The following is a 21,933-nucleotide window of genomic DNA, read 5'->3' as shown; positions in this document are numbered from 1 at the left end:
TTTGTCAATCACATGAGTCTATGTGTCATGTAGTCGATTGAACCCTTGGAAGCTGAAAACTGAAGACAAGATGATGTGGGGCATCAAGGAGCGAAGAACATGTAAATGAGGTACTTTGATGACCCCAATCTTAACCCAAAACAATCCTTAAATCTATTGATGATCCTTACCTTAATAGGAAAACCTTGTATGATCATCAATTAGCCTTAGGAGCCTTATTGAAACATGATAAGATAGTCTATAAAGGTTCCGAGTTGCTGAAAATTAAACTGCCCAAACCAATAGACTCATTAATGTGCTCGAGCAAAGCTCGATTGATCGAGTCGATCGATCGAATATAGCCAAAAACGTCCAACAAGCAGTTAGCCTAAATATTATTTAGTTCAAGCGCTAGAGGCACGAGCTCGATCGATCAAGGAATCTTCAATTCCTGCTGAGCGATCGAGCTCAATCGATCGAACATGGCCAAAACAATCCAATGAGTTCACTAGACCATTTTCAGCCTAGCTTGATCGATCGAGGGTCAGGCTCGATCAATCGAGCCTAATTGCTAGAGATCTGTTGGAGCCTTCTTATTATATATATTTCATTCGGATCTTTGATCAATTGATGAATTTTGGCATTTCAGAAACCCTAGTGCATCCCAAAATCTATCAAACCTCCTAGGCTTTATCCCAATAAGATTCATACTCTCTTCTTAGCGATTATTCACTCTAACGTACATTCCAAGCCCCTCTACAAGAGTATCATGTTCTCAAGCTTATCTAGAGTTTAAACACTGATTCTATTGGAAATCCTAATGTCTATTAACCACTAGAGTGTCCATCAAGGAGCATCCCCAGAAGTTCAACTTTCCATTATTTGTAAAAGATTCTATCCAACTCTCATCACCTTGGTCACCTTAATGGAGCATTGTACGTAAGGTGTTTCATCTTGGAGCTGAAGCATTGGCAAACATCAGTATCAACGATCGAGGGAGTAAAATGAGAGATGATTCAAGCATGAGAGAGTATCAATTAAGCAACTCAAGAAGGTGCTACAAAAGGGGCTCAATCCAACAAGTAAGTTGTCAAATTGTTAGAGTTCTCGTTTCGACAAGAAACAAAAGTATGCAATTTAGGAGAATTATTTTACTCAATAATAACAAATGAAGAATGAAGAGAACAATCACTATATTTTATTTATTCTGAATTTGTTTACATCATTTCTCTCCTTTGATTCCAAAATAAAGTATTTACATAATACAATACAATTATCAAATGTTCTAATTGTTAATTTCTGCAGTATTTCATATCGTATCCTAATCTTCAATATAGAGGTGTCACTATGCTAGGATAATATTCATCCTGATTAATTCCATGCTCTTGAGATACTTTGATCCCTCAACCCAGATTAGGGGGTCTTTTGATCCTTTCAAGATTAATAATCTTCATTTTAACTGATTGTCCGTTTAGTAGGCCCATTGTGCGGATGGGCCTGTGGTGCACATTCATTGTGTAGACCCTCACTCTGCGCCCGCCTGTGGTGTGCATTCATTGTGCAGATTACCCTTTGTGTGCCCCTTTCTGTTATGCGGGTCACCCATTGTGCGTCGCACAACAAATACTTCCAGTACCAGGGTTCTTCTAGAATATGAACTCTTCTCTACTACTCCGGTGCCGTTCGAATGAATCAACTATAGGGAATAGCGGGGTATTTATAGCTTTTCGCACCTGTGGGCCCTTCACAAAAGATCGATTGTACGCATATACTCATTGTGCGGATATGCCCATTGTGTGTCGCACAATGATTTTTACAAAGCAACTTCTGTTGTGCGCCGCACAACGATACCTCCAAGGCAACTTCTTGTTGTGCGCCGCACAACCAAATGGTGCAGAATTTTATTTTCTTTAGGAATTTTCTTCTCTTCTTCTGATTGATTTTTACGTCTAAATAGTCCTCACACACCTTCCCTGGGTAGGATTGAATGTAAAGTTTGTAACTCAAACTCATGTAAGTTCTCATATAAGACCGTATCGCCACCAACATGGGTGAGTACATGTGTAAGTCCTTGTGTAGGCCACCAACACGGATGTGTACGTGGTAAGTCCTTACGTAGGCCACCAACATAGGTGAGTAAGTGGTAAGTCTTTGCGTAGGCCACCGACATGGGTGAGTACGTGAGTTAGTCCTTGTGTAGGCCTCCGACAAGATAGTACACTTGCAAAGGTTAGAAGTGCACCTAATTTAAAACATTCGATAATGAAATCTGTTACTCTCATGGTTTGAATGCATCCACTAGGGATAGAGTACGCAAACCGAACCACTATAGATGCATGTGTTTAGGATTGTCATTTGATCACTTATTTAATTATGTTTTCGTGAGTGATCAGTAAATTATATGTATGCATGATTAAATGAATCTTATGACTTAATAGTTAATATATCCCACACACATGTACACTATCATATATAGATTAGTTGCTTGAATAGCATATGTAACGACCCAGATTTTCGTGACCTACTTAAGACCCTAACTAAAATAATTTTATAATTTAATTTTCCTTTATTAATAAAATCAAGTACTTAGCCCAGTTAGTATGAGCACTCTCGATAGAGAGAGATGTCAGGAATTAACTCCCAACACCGTAGGAATTTTAGTTTTACCAAAACTCAAAAATTCAAATAGAATCCTTTAGAATCAAGGCTCGTCCCCTATTTATAGGGAAGATCTATAGGAAATTCCAGCAAAAAATCCTAAACCTAAGAGCAACAGAGAGAGAGAGAGAGAGAGAGAGAGAGAGAGAGAGAGGCCTCTGTTGGCAAGTTTTTCATCAATTCTACCTTATTTCTTCGTAATTCCTATCTAAAAACCCTACATCTAACCAATGAATGTGGCAATTTAACCCTTTTTCTATTGTTTTGATCTATGGAGAAGCTTTTAAAGAGAGGAAACGGTTTTCGCATTATTTATGCATATTGGGAAGCTCGGCTTTGAGAAATCCAATGTATCAGTCTAGGAGATTCAAATTAAAGGATCCTAAAGCTGAATCATTTTAGGACATCGAATTTTAGAATGATCCAACTGAGGAATTCCCACAGCGATATGCAAATTTCGTAGGTAACGATAATTTATGTCGAAAACAATTTTCAATCAACAGTTATAGATTTCGGATATTTCGGATCTGATCGATCCTTTAGTTTTTCAAATCCGACAAAGAGTAAAATCATTGGATTGGTTGGACTCAATTAGGGGATCAATAGAATTCACCAAAACTAAGGAAGAAGAAGAAAAACCTTTAAATTCTCAAAAAATTGAACTATGTAACTAAACCTATTCGACTTCAGTCGATCGATCGAAGATGGTCGATTTTTGTCTGGAGACCAAATTTTGAAATTTGTAACCTAGTATGACCAATCGACCCAATTAGGGGATCAATAGAATTCACCAAAACTAAGGAAGAATAAGAAAAACCTTAAAATTCTCAAAAAATTGAACTATGTAACTAAACCTATTCAACTTCGGTCGATCAATCGAAGATGGTCGATTGTTATCTTGAGACTAAATTCTGAAATTTGTAACCTAGTTCCACTAATCGAACTCGAGGTTCAATCAATTGAGGGAATCCTCGAGCGATCCCGATTGATCGAATTCATTCAATCAAGGATGACCAAATTTGTCCAACGTGCAAACTTGTGTAATCCGATCGCAGTCAATCAATCGACAAGCAGGGTTTGATCAATCAAAGGTGGCCAAAAGTGTCCAGAGACTTAATAAATTTTATTCAAATTTTATCGATCTATGGTCAATCAATTGATTGCATTGATTGACAGTCCATGTTGATTTTCGAATTTGAAGTTTAGAATTTATGTTGGGTCATCTTGCTTGGATCAGAAGTAGACCTTACTTGTTGGAATAATATGTTTAAATTTTGGTGTGCTAAACCATCTTAATAGGAATTTGAAGTATAGATTCCAAAGCGTTAAATTAATTGAAGGATTCTACCATACAACAAATAGGTGAGTGAATCCCAATGTGTCCATATCTACATGATTAAGATAAATTATTTGATAGTTGAGATTGTCCCAATTGATATGGTTGTTTTATGATTGTAGAAACATTGTATAATTGTAATCCTTGCTTTATGGTAAATGCTTTAGAAGATTCTAATTATTGTTAAACATGCCCATATGCCAATCAGCGATATCATGAATCCATATTTCCTCTCAGAGAAAGATGTATCTAGTTGACTGTATATATCGATACATACACATTAAGCATACATTACATGCTTAAGTTCCTGGGGGATCTCCCTGGATGGTTACGCCTATTAGATTTGTTACCAGATGCCCACGATAATGAAAGCCTACTCATGGAGTGGATGTACAGATTGCCCATGCCTACCTAAGTGTATGTCTGTCGGGTATAAGTTACTCATACCTACATAAGTGGATGTCAGACGAGTACAAATTTCGGGTTTACGGATGTCCAACCTAAGCAAGTGAACTATTATCCCACTTAACATGCATCTCATGACATCTTGCATACATATAATATGAGTTGGTTGTACTATCTTATATTATGTTACATATGAACCATGATGTTTTCACTCACTAGCCTGCCAACTAATGTTGTGGGTTAACTATCGTACGGAGACGAACGATGCAGGACGATCTAGTCAAGTGCCAAAAAATGAGGTCAAGTTGGTGGATAAAACTCAAGACCAATGATCGTATTTAGCAAAAGATAAACTTGTATTATACGGTTGAATTTATTATGCAATTTATTCTAAGATTTTTAGTTTCCATTTGTTATATACAATGCTACATTGATTAAAGTGAGAATTATTCATACTACGATATGGTTGAATAATGATTTATTATTTTAGTTGAATAAAGTCGCCAATGGATGGACTAAGACCGATTTTGAGAAATTGTTTTATGAATAAAAATATAATGGATGAAGTATTATTATATGGAGTGGAAGCAGTTATATGTATGAATGCTAATGTGATGATAATCTAGAATACATGTAATTAATGTGATGATAATCTAGAATACATGTAATTGTACGTCTCAATAACCATATGATGAGCCAATTTATGTACCCTTAGTGTACGATTCATGGACCGTAACTCAGGTCGATGGTGCACATTTTGGAGCATATTTATTGTACTAACTCAGGTCGATGGTGCACATTTTGGAGCATATTTATCGTACTCTAGAACAACTATTGGCTTAAAAGATTTAGTATTAAATTGTTTTACTTAGTTTGAATTATCATATTAGTTTAAACAATTTAATTTAAAATACATAAATTTTAATTGACCCTAATTCTTCCCGGAACATATCCACCATTCTATAACTCTGCCACGCTTCCGTGTATAGTTGTGGCAAAGAATCCTACACCACTACACCACGTGCAATTTCATTTTACATATATAAAATGGTGAACCCCACCTATCTTGGGTGTTCTAGGCCTAAAACAACGTGTTGCAGCTGAATCTTGGTCTGCCTGGTTACATGGTCCGCCAGTGTAAGGCCGGCAATGGACCGCGCAATGGGCCAAGCTAATTTGTATATCAAAAGTGGCTAGCGTCCACCTAGTGGAGCAATGGGCCACGCCAAGGCTCGGGCTCAGCTCGACCCTAGCGCCAGCGTCCACCAACTGTTAGCCAGTTGAGGACTGAATAATCCAAATTATGAAGTTTTTTAACATCCTTTTTTTCCGCTAAGTCCCGTCCAATTTGAATCATTGAAACATGACCAAGATCCGAGTGTCAATTACCCATTTATGGTGCATGGGTATCTTTTGGAATGATGGTGGCCCACTTGATGATTGGACCAGGCGAACAGGCTGGTCCAGGCCATTCAACGTTCGCACAGACCTACCCGTCCAGATTTCAAACCTGGCCCTCACCTCAGACTGAGCAGAGAGGCTCTATAGTGACTGCCAGACCAGCCCACGGACCATTTCCATCCCTAGCTTCAACTGAAGAAGTTTTAGATGGTGAAGCCAATAGGAGGAAGCAAACCATCCGCATTTAATTACCAACCACACCAGCAGAATTCAAGCATCTGACAATTAACTTGTACTGAAAATGAAATTAAGCATTACAACCAGAGTAACAAAAGATAAAGTATGCCACAGTCAAGCAAATACCAGTAACATAATAACCATCCCAATATCCATAACTTTTCCTGCATTAAACTACGCAAAGTAAAACATTGCTGCTCGAAATGAAAATCCGGGAACTGCTTGGTGAACAACCAAGAAATCAGCATCTGCGCTCATTTAATCACCACACTCCAAAAAAAAGAAAAAGGGGAAGAGTTAAGTCTGTGAACGATTTGAGGACTTCCACGTAAGGGCATTCCATCCAGAGTTTGATTTTTGGAACTAAGCCTATCAATTACCATCCGCCCGTGCCTGAGAAGAACACATGCTTCAGATGAGACCGTGAAAAGGGGGCAAAATCAAAGTGCAATAAGATTTTGGAAAGGAAAATTACAGAGCTGCATAGTATAAGAAAAGAGCAAACGAATCAAGATAATAAAAACCTGTTTACAATTTTACCGTGCTTCTGCCGACTTCTAAAGTGATAATGTGTCTTATTTCATAATGTAGAAGACGGCTTAAATATCGATCACAATATGAGGATGGAACTTTTCAATAATAGAAATATTGTAAAATACAAATTTTAAAAGATGACGTGAGTTGCAACATCTCAAAACTTAAAAGCAAGAGCATCCCTAAAGGTCTGTAGGATCCTAACGGTCCATCTGCGTAGGGGATTCTACTAAATTAAGACTAAGCCTGCACCTGACTTTGGTAGGCCTCATGCCCTCCATGTTGGATCTGACACACTAAAGCAGTGTTTTCCTCTGCATAAATGCAATTACCAAAGTTTTAGGGGGAAAAAATTGCCACTGATTGCAATTAGGTGGAGGAAACCCCCACTTCAGCGCGGGTAGCTAATCCAGAAGACATCAGGCAAGCCAAAACTGGGAATAGACTTAATCTTGATTAAGTGGGATCCGGATTCCCTGCCAAATGGAGCCTAAATATTACCCAAATTAATAAGCATTACTACCATCAACATCAATATCATCAATGAAGAGCATATGGATCGGTTCAGATCATTATGGAATTATCACCCCATGCCTGTTCTATATGATCCACTGAACAACCCAAAATTCAGTCATTTCAAACATAGTTGTCAAAATCCTAAGATTTATAATTTAGGATTTGAGTCGAATCTGAAGCAAACGATTTGAATCCATTTTTATAAGAATCCTACAATTCATTTACGATTCAAATTATGCTTGTTCTCTTCTATTTTAAGCTTCACTTGGCTTTCATTTTATGTTTTTAAATTGGTGGGGGCATTAAGAATCATTTAGAGATAAAAAGCTTTCAAAAAGACAAAAAAGAAAGAAGAGTCATCTAGAAAAGGTAAAAAAATATTATTTTGTTCTTTACAAGAGATTAAATAATATATATTTTCTTCAACATTAAATCATAGTTTTTTTTTCTTTTGATAATTTCTTACTTCTTAACTAGTCAAAACACCAAATTGATGTATGACTCATCTAAAATGTTTTTATGGATGGCTACGATCATGATGACTTTGTATGTATTGTGGAATAATGGTTGGAAGTCAAAATATCCTTTTTCATCAGTCTACAAAATCAAATGACGCTTTTCCAATGTGATCCTACATTCAAGAAATGTAACAAGAACACAAAATTATTATCCTTGTATGTTTTGAAGAAAACTTTCCTGAAAGACCAAAAAATGAAAGAAAAGATGAGAATCTTTCAACACTATTACGACATGGTATTGCTTGGTGGATATTGATGGCGATGGTATGATTTCTGAGTTTTTTTTTCCTGATTTATTTATATTTTTCATATTGTTCTTAGAGAAAAACATTTAAAAAATCTTACAATTTACAATACGATTTGCGATTCGATATGATTCAATCCCTAGTACAATTTGCGAAATGATTACGATTTTGACAACATTGATATCAACGAAAAAATGGATCTTTCAAATTGGTCAAGGCTCCTTCCCTCCCCCCCTTGCATGTGTATGCGTGAAATAACAAATTTTAATAGAGGAAGGCAAATCCCAAAAACAAAGACTACCCATCCCTACACCCCCAGGTTTGATGTATAGTCCGATACTATAAGTATCGCCTTATGCATACCAGTATCCTCCATGGACAATATGGCTCTATCAACTCGTATTGGCCCGATACAGCCCAATTTGAGGCAATTCAACCTCATATCAGTGGTGAACAACTTGATCCACAAAAGCCAAATTTGGGAACCATGCTACACGCTCTTTGGCTAAGGTGCCAGTTGTAACATGTCTCCCTTGCAACACAGGTGAATAAAAATTCTTATACTGGAGACTTCTAAGTCATAAACATTGTGAAAGTTAAAGCCTTAAAAGGTGAGTCTAATTTCTCAACATTGGGTCCTCTTCCTTGCATCCCAAGATATTTTCCATTACTGGAATGACCCTCAAAAATTATCTTTCCTGGGGAAGGAATTGGAAAAGATTGACGAGGACCCTTTACAAACTCGGCTTCCTCTTCATTTGAATTCCCCAAACAAAAATTCCTAATTACACTCGTATAAGACGACTTGTTTTGCAAATACTTGGTGTGGCCATAGACGCCCACCGCAGACTTGATTACGCAACACAGCCTGCCCTACCAAGGTCATCAAAAGTAAGTTCATCATCATCATCAGTGTTAGCTTCTTTTATATATAATTTTGCTCATCATCATGCCAGCAGGACTCAATCCCAGGCCTTCCCTCTAATGAATAACACACTAAACACACTTACTCTCGAGCTGGACATGTCAGCATTAGTATTATCATTGTTGGTATTGTTTTGAAAAGAAGCCGTCATTTTTTTTAAATGAAATCATAACACAATCCACTGTATTCCCACCAACGAGCCACATATATGATGTCTAAAGTTATGCAAAAGGTGAGTACCACCATGAAGATCACGTAGCCCAAAAAATTAGGTCATCTACTCATTAGGTAGCCACACCATTGAAATCCATGGAGTTCTGAAAGCCCAACTCCAGGTGCAGGCATGGGCTGCCTAATGAGTGAATCAGCCAGATTTTCACACGAAGTGATCGTCACAGTGCGGCACACCATTTTCACAGCCCAGATGTCCTATGCATGACATTTTTAATTTTTTTAAATTTTTTTTGGTATGGAGAGGGAAGCATCAAAAGCAAGAAAATAAATTGAAGGTCAGATTATGCAGTACAACTGTCCACGCATTTATTTCTAAATCTAGTGCACAACAGCATGCAATATATTGTGTATGGTACTTTTACACTATAGTAAACCAGCATGAAGTTCATTTTCAGGACTAGAAATTGAGGGGGACACAATCTCAATGCTAGAGTAATTGAATGCATATGAGAATTTCACAACAACATCACTCGTAAGAGCTATCAACTATCCTATGCTCACATTCCTAAGCCAGGGAAAAACAAAAACGAGCACACATTTCTAGGTAATGACTGACAACAGGCAAGGCCTGGGTTGGTTACACCCCAGACTATGAAGTGTAATGAGGTTTGTCCTGCTTGGCCAATCGCTGGTCCATTGACAACTCTAATTCTGGGCATTTTAGACATCCATGAGCAAGGATAATGTCAAAGAGAACATTAAACGTGATTCAATTTTTTCTGCTCTTACACTCCAAGCCAGAATGAAGATGCAGAGAGTATCAGCAAACAGTTCTTACACTACATTTGAAACCAAAGTTAACTGGATCACAGGATACAGTACATGGTACAGGAAGGGGTACGCATTACGCTACTTCCTCCAACACATGGTACGCTTGGAGTAGAATCATGTGGGTTGCTTCAATACATACACTAAGCATATGCAATATACTTTTATATTTGAATTCATATTGCAATTTACATTTTGAAATGAAGAATGCTATTATTATGGACATGCATGGTATTATTATATGCATGCTACTGAATAAATAGAAATATAAATCACTACATCGTAGATATAAATTTGGATTACAACTTACTCAGTGAGAGTCTAGAACCATAATTTAGGGTCACAAAATAGCGATCCGGTCGCAAAAGACCCATAATCTGGATCGTGCAAATCGGGGGGTTTGTTTTAAACCGCAACATGCTCACTATCACAGTTCATTTATGAGGCAACGTCTAATTTCAAACCTACTTTAAAATATGCATTACAATATGCATTGAAGCTTAGAGAAGCAGCTTTCAGCACAACAATACTTAATCATATACAAAACAATAAGTGCAATGCTAATATGCATGTCACTGAAACAAAGTTCAATGCAGTTAGCTTCTCACAGTACATGGGCTAAGATATCTGATGATTGGGAATGTAGATCAGCTGGGCAACCATGTCTGATGATTGGGAATGCAGATCAGCTGGGCAACCATGTGGATGTGCTATAGTCCAGAAACCCTAGTGATTAGACAACTCCCACCATTCTATCGTGAGTTGTACTGGTTCGATGCAGATGGCTGCTCATTTGACTGTCATCATCATCATCATCATCTAAGCCTCATCCCAACTAACTGGGGTTGGCTACATGAATCTTGTTCCACCCTTCAACTCTATCAAGGATCAGAACTTCAGTTAGACCATAGCTCATTAAGCCTTTTCTTACTACCCCCACCCACGTCCTTTGCAGCCTTTGCCTTGCCCTTTTAGAGCCTTCACTTGTACCAACTCACTCCTAAAAGAACAAGTTCTTGGTCTCTGTTGCACATGACTAAACCATGTAAGTCTACTTTCCCTCAAATGCATTCATTTCTAATTCCCATCCTTCCTCGTCTTGCCATCCATATCAACGCCCTCATTTCAGCTACACTCACCCTATAAACATGTTGTTCCTTAACTGCCCGAAGTTCTGCCCCATAAAACATCGCTGATCTCATAGCCATCCTATAAAATTTCACAATCAATTTGAGTGGTACACGATGGTCAAATAAAATTCCCAAGGCACATCTCCATTTCTTCCACCCAGCTTGAATTTATGGGCAACATCCTTCTCAATCCCTGCCCTCTCATGAATAAATGACCCAAGATATCGAAAGTGGTCATTTTGGGAAACTTCTTGGCCAGTAATCTTAACTAATTCCTCATTTCCACTCCTATTGTTACCAAAATTGTACTCCATATACTCTGTTTTAGTCCGACTAATTTTAAATTCTTTAGATTCACCACCCTCCATAGATCTAGGTGTTTTCATGCCCTCCCTCATCTTGTCAATCAAAATTGTCATCTCCAAACAACATACCTTAGGATCTCTTCCTACAAATGCCTCATCAAATCATCCGTAACCACAAAAAAGTACAAGCTCCATGCAGACCCTTTATGCAAGCCTACCGTAATTGGATACTCACTAATCTCAATTTTGTTAAGCTCCCTCATACATATCCTTAATCATGTCAATATATACTCTCGAAACTACTTTCTTTCCCAACGCCCCCATCAAATTCTCTCTAGGGACCCTATATGCCAATCATAAGCTTTCTCTAAGTCAATAAAGACCATGTGGAGATCTTTTCTCCTCTCCCTATATTTCTCCATCTATTGTCTAAGTAGAAAAATAACTTAGCAGTATACCTCCTTGGCATGAAACCAAGCTAATTTTCTGATATCCTCATGCCTTAGTCTTTGCTCAATCATTCTCTCCTAAAATTTTGTAGTATGGCTCATAAGATTAATTTCACGATAGTTGGTGCAGCTCTCTACGTCTCCTTTATTCTTATATGTACCATGATACTTTTCCTCCATTCATCTAGCATTTTCTTTGATCTTACAATCTCGTCAAACTTTGTCAAGCAAAATAACACAATTATCTCCCATACACTTTCAAACCTCTACATGTACACCATCTGGTCCGAGGGCATCATCCTAATTTCATCTTTCTCAACGCTTCTTTCACTCCAAATATCCTAATCCTTAGTCTTTGCTCAATCATTCTCTCCTAAAATTTTGCAGTATGGCTCATAAGATTAATTTCACAATAGTTGGTGCAGCTCTCTCTGTCTCCTTTATTCTTATTAGTACCATTATACTTTTCCTCCATTCATCTGGCATTTTCTTCAATCTTACAATCTCGTCGAACTTTGTCAAGCAAAATAACACAATTATCTCCCATAAACTTTCAAACCTCTACATGTACACCATCTGGTCCGAGGGCATCATCCTAATTTCATCTTTCTTAACACTTCTTTCACTCCAAATATCCTAATCCTATGAAAGTATCTACAACATCATTTGAGTTTAGAGTTCCTTTTATCCATGTGCTTTCTGGGTGGTTGTCATTTAACAAGTTTTGAAAGTAGCATCTCCACCTTTCATTATCCTTGGCCAGTACCCTTGGTCATCACTCTTAATGCATCCAACATGATCTAGGTCCCTACCCTTCCTCTCTCTTTGATTTTTACAAGTTTGAAGAGATCTTTCTCACCTTCTCATTCCCAATCCAAAAGATCATGATAAACCTAAAATTTTAACCCGACTTGCAACTTTCTTAGCTATCTGCTTGGCATTCCTATACAATTCAAAAGTTTCATTATTTATAATCCATTTTCTGGCTTTGAAACATGAACATTTCTCGTTAATAGTTTTTTGTACATTGTCATCCCACCACCAAGTTTCCTTATATGATTGGCTTTTCCCTCTTAATACTCTTAAAACATATTTCGCCACTTTCCTATTATATTTGGCCATCTCATTCCACATAACATCATCTACTTCTTCCTCAACATTCCACTTTCCTTCTTTCATCTATTTATTTATGAATAACATTGATTTCCCCAGTGTTGTCATATGCGATCATATAAGCACTAATGCAATTGCATATGCCATTCTGGAGCTTATACCGCATATGCTATAGTGAGATATGTGATTTTATGAACATTGAACATTCTACCATGGCATATGTGATTATGCCATCGTTATGTGATAAAAAATAAAAATAAAAATTTTTACTTTTTTGTGGCGATTGTGTGATGGCATATGCAATTGTGTGATCACATATGAGCATAGCGCCTTGGGTCACATACAATCGCTTATGCTATTTGACAACAATAATTCTCTCGCTAACCTTGAATAATTGAAATAAGGCTTAGATGATGATGATTGTTCTCTTCTTTTAAATTCCACCACCTAGTTTTAAGCACCTATTAATTTCACAGCCTTTCTTCCATCTCTTAATGCAAACATCCATAACAAGGTATCCCGTATCGGTATCAATTGGCGTAACGGTGCCCTCCGATACCGAAACGGATATGGGGGTGTAACGGCGATACGGGGGCATAACGGCCCGTAATGGTGCAAAATTATTTTTTTTTTGCCAAAAAAATATGAAAAAATATGGATTAAATCCGGAAAATTCTAAGCATTCCAAATATGCATTCATTTATAAATTGGAACATGTTTATGGTGGTGTAACGGTCCACTCTTTGGTGAGAAGTTGTATCGGACTGTCTGATGAATTATGAACCAGATAACCTGAATTTGACTACAAAATTCATATATTTAATTTTCTAAATATCTAATTTATATACTAAACAATTTGATATCATTTCTCCCAATAGTTCTTTTAAAAAATGAAATTAAATTCAGGTAAATCGCGTTGCCAATTTGGGGCTGACTTGGAGGACCAATCCATGCCCCAAATAAGCCTCAAATTCATGCAATTTATTGGCATTATCCCACTTGTGAATTGGTGGACATTTATTGGATAGTGAATCATGAAAAAAAAAAAAAAAAAATCAAAAGGCCCTATTTTAAAAAATAAGCGCCACAAATTAACAATTAAAACTATTCAAACAATTTGATTTTGGCATTTTGAGTTAGCAATTACAGTCCATAATTTAATTGGTAATTTTTAAGTTAATACATGTCTCGTGTACAATTTTTTAAAGGCCCGAATTAGGTAAGACCCGGATTGTGAAGTGTAGCACACGAGTGTCAAAGTTTTTTGGACCCCACTCGTGATGAATGTATTATATCCACACCGTCCATCCATTTTGCCAAATAATTTTAGGGCATGAGCCCAAAAATGAGGCAGATCCAAAGCTCAGGTGGACTGCACCATAAGAAACAACAATAATTAAATGACTATCATTAAAAATTTATTGGGGCTACAAAAGTTTTAGATCAAGCTGACATGTGTGTTTTCCCTTCATCCATGTCAGTGCAACCCTATTAAGAGGTTAGATGGAAAATAAACATTACAGTGGACCGTAAGAAATTTTTAATGGTGAGCATTTTATAACCACTGTTTCCTATATTGTGATCCACCTGAGATTTGGATCTTACTAATTTTTTGAATCATAACCTAAAATTATGTGGCAAAATGGATGGACGGCACGGATAAAATACATACATCACGGTGGGGCCCATGTGGCACGTGTACATTTTATTAAAATGTGCCTGCCTGCGTAACTCGTACGCAGTCCTGTGGGTCTGATCATGAGGTATGTGTTATATCTAAATCGTCCATTCTTTTGACGAGCTCGTCTTAAGGCTTGACACGAAAAATTATACATATCTAATTATCAAGTGGACCACAATGCAAAAAGCAGTGGGGGATTGAACGTCTACCATTGAAACCCTTTTGGGGATCACAGAACTTTTGGATCAATATGAAATTTGTTTTTACTCTTCATTCAGGTCTTTTTGACCTTTTGAACAGATTGGATGGAAAATAAACGTTATGGTGGGCCTACGAATTTTTTAACGGTGAAAATCATCATCTCCGTTGATATTTTTGGTGTGGTCCAGACGATCTTTGGATACGATTTTTTGGCTAATGCTCTAAAATGATATTTAAAATAGATGAACGGTGTAGATATAATAAATACATCACTATGGAGCCCATGTAACTTTGATCTCCTTTGAACCGTTCGTACAACTCGGAGCTCGAGGAGTGTCAGCGCTCGTCTTAGCATGACACGTACCTACAGCAGCTATACTGGTGTGTGGTACACCAGTCAATCCTCTTCCGATTTCAAAAGAAAAAAACGGGAGAGAGGGAAACCGAAAAGAAAAAGAGGGAAAGAAGAGGGAGGGAGGGAGGGAGAGAGAGAGAGAGAGGAGGAGGAGGAGGAGGAGGAGGAGGCCCAGTCCGCAGCCGCAGCCACAGCCGCAGCAGGGCGAGAAGAAGAAGAAGAAGAAGAAGAACAGAAAAAAAAAAAAAAAAAAACCAGGTATGTTTTTTTTTTCCTTATTTTCTAGGCCCGTAACGGCCGTTAGCCCCATAACGGCCGTTACGGTCACAGAATCGGAAGGGTGCCCGTTTCGACCCTGTATCACGTAACGGTGTCGGCCGTTACCGTTACATATCAGCCGATACAGCCGTATCGTAACGGATACGGGACACCTTGATCCATAACCATTAACCTCTATTGCACAATCAAACTCTCTTTTGGTATAACTTTACTATACTTACATATTGATCGTTTTGTCTGCACAAGTAAAAATCCAATCTTCATTTTCTAGCATTAGTTAGTTCATCCCTAACCTCTCATAATCATCGCTTGATTCCATCGTCTAACCCTACCTACAACCAATGTTGTCAAGTGCGATCACATAATCGCATAATGACATACATATGTATAGCGTACAATCACATATCGCATTATGCGATCGCATAATGGCATATACGATCACACAAACTCCAACGGTCAGAAATCTGACCATTAGAGTATTTTTCGGAGCTTTTGCCTATAAAAAGGCACTTCCCCCCTTCTCCATTTGCAACGTATCTTCACTAAAGCTCTCGTACACTCTCTTGCTCTCATTACATCATTCTAAAGCCCTCCATTCTCTCTTAGAGTCTTAATCTCGTCCATAATCTCTCTTAGTCTTAGTCTTTACTATTTTCACTTGAAGGTAATCAAGAAGCAAGAAGAAGACTCACTACATACACTACCTACCTACTTTTTTCATTCTTTTTCATTCTCTTTTATTTTCTTATTCACTCTCTCTCCTCTAATCCATTATCTAATTCTCTAATCTATTTCTCTCTATTCTCTTATTCTAATCTCTTATTTTAATCTTTATTCTAACTTGTGTGATCTATTCCTGATTTCTTTCATTAGATTTATCATTTATCAAGACACAAAAGACTCAAGAGACTCAACTAGCCGACTCGAGAGAATCAACTAGCCAACTCAAGAGTCAAGTGGCAAGAACACTCAAGAGTCAAGTCAACCAACATTCAATTTTATTTTGTTTCATTGTAATTTCTAAATTGTAATTGTATAAGTGTTTGTGTTTGTGGCTCATTCATTCATTCTTAATTTCTACTTTCTACCTTCTACTTCAACTTTCAAGTTTTTAGTTTCTTGTTTATTTCTAGTTTCAACTTTCAAGTTTTTAGATTCTTGATTGTTTCTAGTTTCAACTTTGTAGTTTTTAGTTTCTACTCATTTACAATATCAAGCATCAAGATTCAAGACTGTGATCTCTCACTCTCCAATTGTAACTCCACGACCATAGTGACACTCTCTAGGCTCTCCCTCTCTCTACATCAGTATTATTTACTAGTTACTTTGTACCTATTGGCCAGTAGTTAGTACTTAAACCTTACTTGTTAGTATTTAACTAGTAGTTGTTTCATACTTTCATTGTTTGTCTAAGACTCTAATACACACATACTCATATGCTAGCATACTATAGTTACAACTCTACCCTACTACATAGTGCCATCATGTCTTCTTCCCAATCTTCTACTTTAAAGCCAATGTCAAATGACCCGGGTTAGAAGTACGTACACTATCAGAGTGCCAGTGAAGAGTCCCTAGTGTGTGATCTATGTGGATTCGTAAGTTGCGGTGGTATTGGTCGGCATAAATGACACCTTGTGCACGCATTGGGAGCAAATGCAAGAGCATGTCCCAATGTTACTCCAGAGATCCGTAGGGAAATCATAGAATACATGGACAAGCATGCTTGAAAGGAAAAAAAAGGACACATCGGCTATACAAGAGGAATTTATGGAGAGAGAAGCATATGAGGACATCGTAGTAGATTTGGATGAATCTATACCACCTACACCCACAGGGCAATCTAAACCAACAGCCGAAAGAGCCTATGGGCAAAGGCCTATAGATAGGTGGTGTAGACCAGATCCGGAAGATGTGGTTGACCAAATGGGTAAGGGCAAAGGACCCACCCAAACCACTTTAGAAAACTAATATAAGAATAAAAGAAAAACCACGATTCAGTACTGATATGGAGGCATCTTGGTGTGATTCCAAGGATGCATCATATCTCCACGTTGGGGTGGGGTGGCCCACAAGGTGGGGTCTATGAGATGCAAAATGGCCACGAAACGAGGCCCACTATGGGACCATGCGATTCAGGGACCTGTGCGAAGCGGGGGTTGCCCACGAGGAGGTTTCACTCAGGTTTGCCTACATATAGGAATAAATTAGTCCTTTCCCATTAGCTCTAGGGCTTTTGGTGTGATGGTCAGTTGTCCACTATTAGAATGGTATTAGAGTAGGAGCCCAGTGTTCGAGTCTCCTCACTGGCATGGGTGGATAATGCGGGGGTATTTTGGTGTGATTCCAAGGATGCACCATATCTCCACCTTGAGATGGGGTGTCCGCTATCAAGTACATTGCAAAGTGGTTGTATCAAGCTAGTGTAGCTTTTAACATAGTGAAGATGAAGAGTTTCAAAGTAATGGTTGAAGCTATAGGTCAATTTGGACCTGGCTTGAAACCCCCTTCCTTCCTATCATGAAGTGAGGGAGAGTTGCTTAAAAAAAGAGATGGAGTTTACTAGAAACTTTATCTCCGAATAAAAAATTAAAAAAAAAAAAAAAAAAAGTTGGAAAATAGCAGATGGATGGACCGATAGATCCGGTCGGACATTAATAAATTTTCTTGTAAATTGTCCAACTGGGACAATGTTTTTAAAGTCCATGGATGCATCGGCTCATTCCCACACGTGCGATTATTTATTCAAATTTTTAAATAGCATAGTTGCTAAGGTATGAGAGGAATATATTGTTCGAGTTATCACGGACAACACGACTAATTATATAGTTGACAGCAAGGTGTCCCGTATCGGTATCGGTTGGCGTAACGGTGACCTCCAAAACCGATACGGATACGGGGGCGTAACGGCCCGTAACGGCGCAAAATTTTTTTTTTGCCAAAAAAATATGAAAAAATATGGATTAAATCCGGAATATTCTAAGCATTCCAAATATGCATTCATTTATAAATTGGAACATGTTTATGGTGGTGTAACGGTCCACTCTTTAGTGAGAAGTTGTATCGGACTGTCTGATGAATTTATGAACCAGATAACCTGAATTGGACTACAAAATTCATATATTTAATTTTCTAACTATCTACTATCAATGATAGATATATTAGAATGAATGTAATATGAAAATATCTTACATTTAGGTGTTTGCAATTATTTTTGAGGGCCAAAATTCATGCGTAAATAGAAAAAAATATAAAATGGCACCCCAAATATGTAAAATGCATATTAACATGTTCTACTATGATTAACACATCATATGGCATCATTAAAACAGCAAAAGAATCATTAAAAAATGATTTTTCGAATTTTCAAAAAAAGGGCCGAAAAAAATGCGTAAATAGAAAAAAATAAAAAAATATATATAAAATGGCACCCCAAATATGTAAAATGCACATTAACATGTTCTACTATGATTAACACATCATATGGCATCATTAAAACAGCGAAAGAATCGTTAAAAAATGATTTTTCGAATTTTCAAAAAAAGGGCCGAAATAAATGCGTAAATAGAAAAAAATATTAAAAAAATATAAAATGGCACCCCAAATCTGTAAAATGCATATTAACATGTTCTACTATGATTAACACATCATATGGCATCATTAAAACAGCAAAAGAATCATTAAAAAATGATTTTTCGAATTTTCAAAAAAAGGGCCAAAATAAATGCGTAAATAGAAAAAAATATAAAAAATATATAAAATGGAACCCCAAATCTGTAAAATGCACATTAACATGTTCTACTATGATTAACACATCATATGACATCATTAAAACAGCAAAAGAATCATTTAAAAATGGTTTTTCGAATTTTCAAAAAAAGGGCCAAAATAAATGCGTAAATAGAAAAAAATATTAAAAAAATATAAAATGGCACCCCAAATCTGTAAAATGCACATTAACATGTTCTACTATGATTAATACATCAAATGGCATGATTAAAACAGCAAAACAACCATTAAAAACTGATTTTTCGAATTTTAAAAAAAGGGGCCAAAATTCATGCGTAAATAGAAAAAAATATTAAAAAATTATTAAATGGCACCCCAAATCTGTAAAATGCACATTAACATGTTCTACTATGATTAACACATCATATGACATGATTAAAACAGCAAAATATATTAAAAAAAGTATAAATACCTATTTTTGACGAATTTCTGAAAAATGGCCCACCGAGCTTTGATTCAAAAAAATCTATAATATAATATGTTTTTCTATCAAATACCTAGCTAAGGTTGGTCGAAATTAGTAGTAGAAGGACTTAGAAACAGTTTGGAAGCAAGAGGTTTCAAAAAAACGGCAAAAACAGAGCTAAAAAAAAAGTTACCGTTTCGGGCCCGTTACGGGCCCGTAACGGCCCGTTACGCCCGTATCGGTCCCGTATCGGCCGATACGGGTACAAAAAATCGAATCGGCCGTTTCGGCCCCGAAACGGGTAACGGTTCGCACCATTACCGTTACGGCCGATACGTAACCGATTTGGCATTCCATGGTTGACAGTCACCTTCTTATGGAGAAAAGGCGACGTTTATTTCGGAAACCATGCGCAACACATTGTGTTGATTTAATGTTAAAATATACAAGTATATAATATCTTAAAGTAATTGCTAAGGCTAGGAGAATCACGGCTTTTATGTGCAAGTATGCAATTCTTCTCCATCACATGAGAAACCACCTTAGGTGCAACTTGCTTCGTCCAGCCATGACTTGATTCACAACAGCTTTCTTAATACTACAAAGATTAACTTCAAAGAAAGCTACACTTAGGTCATTTGTAGTGTCAACTGATTGGAATAATGGACCATGATCAAAGAAGAACGAAGGAAAGTTAGCCCAACAAACCATTCTTTCCCAAGCATTTTAGAACCAAGTGGAACAGACTTTAGATCGTCGAAACCTTTCGTGTTGTGATTAGTCAACAGTGATGAAAAGACAGCCGTGGGCTATATCTACGATGCAATGAAGACTAGAGAGGGCTAGAAACAAAATCATGTGACACTTTAAGTATAAAGAACATAATTACCAGCCCATCCTAAATATTATAGATGCTAGATGGGACAGCCAAATGTCATCCCCATATGGTCGGATTTCTTGACACTTTCGAAAGAATAGTTCCAGAAAAATACGAACATGATGGAATTTCTCAGGAGCTAGACTTCTACATGAGGAGTGTAGGGATTTGGTCAAGAGATATTACCTTCCAGCATATACGTATGAAATTGCCAAGTATGCAATTCTACAAAGTTATAAAACATACAACATAAGAAGTCTAAGGGGGTGTATGGCATCTCTACAAATATGAGCTTCTTGGCTTATTTCTAAAAAAAATAAGCTTATAAACTGTTCGGTAAAAGTTAGTTAGAGTGCTTATCTGTTTAGCAAGTAGCAAATAAGCTCTGATTTTATAAGTTGGAGAGGGGTTACTTCTTGAAATGGAGCTTATTTGGCTTAAGCGGGTAGACATGTTGGACTAATATTTAGACAAGTTTGTACTTGAACTTTCCAAGTAATACCCACCCCACATGATGAATGGTCCACATTAAAAGTGGGCCCACATAATGCACGATCACATCAAAAGTGAGCCCCGCATGATGGATGGCCTACATTAAAGTGTGGCCCTAGATGATGGACAATCCACATCAAGTAGGCCCTACCTAATGGATGGTCCACATCAAAGGTGGGGCCCACATGGTGGATGGTGGACATTTGAATGTGGGACCACATGATGGAAGGTTGACATTAACGGTAGGCCCACACGATGAATGACCCACGTTGTAGGTTGGACCCCACATGATGGACGGTCCACAGCAAAGGTGGGACCTACATGATGGACGGCGGACATCAAAGGTGGGTCCCACAGCTATTTTAACTCTCATTCATTTCGTCTTCTAACTTCAATACTCTTACCTATCAATATTCATATATTCCGTGTGGTAAGACCAATCCTATTTTTCTAGACTAGCTTCCCTACCTGCCCATGTCAAGAATGGACCAAACATATATAGTCTAGACCTATAAAACACAAGGAAAATAATATATGGATCTTTTTTCCCTTTTTTCCTTTTTCCAAAATATGTGTGTAATATAATATATTACACTGAAAATCAATATTATAGCACAATATAATAATGTCTTTTTTATTGCAATAAATCAAAACACATAAGGTCTGGTTGCATGTGGGTTGACACAATTGAATCAGATATGATTAGCCCATTCCCTTAGTTGCAAGTGGGAGACAACATGATATCAATTGAAAACAAGTGCCACTCTAATTAACATGTTTCCACCTCAGCAGGGGTATCTTAGACAAACAAAACAACAAGTTTGTTCTAACTTTTGTAAACCCCCTACCATCCAAAAAGGCCCTTATTTAATGCTACCATGGTTTTTGAGAACCTCCACTTTAGCCAAGTCAATGTGCTTATGACTAGCATAATTCAAAGTCTGCCTTAAGACCAAAGAACAGGTCCAGTTTCAGGATTTTGACACCATTCTCGAAAACAGCAAGCAGATATTGATAATCCTTGATTTTCTGAGTCAATCCCAATACCATGGTTTACATAGAGGCACAATTACTCTTCTGCAATAAAAAGGGAAAAAATC

The 21,933-nt window shown here is 37.3% G+C and overlaps 1 protein-coding gene across 4 annotated transcripts in view; it reads right to left on the bottom strand.

The window, feature by feature from the left end:
• Window positions 1-6,069: 6,069 nt before the first annotated feature.
• LOC131248646 (serine/arginine-rich splicing factor SR34A-like) overlaps window positions 6,070-21,933 on the bottom strand; it is a 34,036-nt gene continuing 18,172 nt past the window's right edge. For all 4 annotated transcript variants that reach the window (XM_058249017.1, XM_058249015.1, XM_058249014.1 and 1 more), the window contains one exon: window positions 6,070-6,409. In XM_058249017.1, the coding sequence (XP_058105000.1) occupies window positions 6,389-6,409 (21 nt within the window). In that variant the 3' untranslated portion in view covers window positions 6,070-6,388. The remainder of the gene's footprint in view (window positions 6,410-21,933) is intronic.

This window comes from Magnolia sinica, chromosome 6, assembly GCF_029962835.1.
Source record: "Magnolia sinica isolate HGM2019 chromosome 6, MsV1, whole genome shotgun sequence".
Lineage (NCBI taxonomy): Eukaryota > Viridiplantae > Streptophyta > Magnoliopsida > Magnoliales > Magnoliaceae > Magnolia > Magnolia sinica.
The sequence above is the reverse complement of the archived record's forward strand: the minus strand, read 5'-3'. Positions and strand labels throughout refer to the sequence as shown.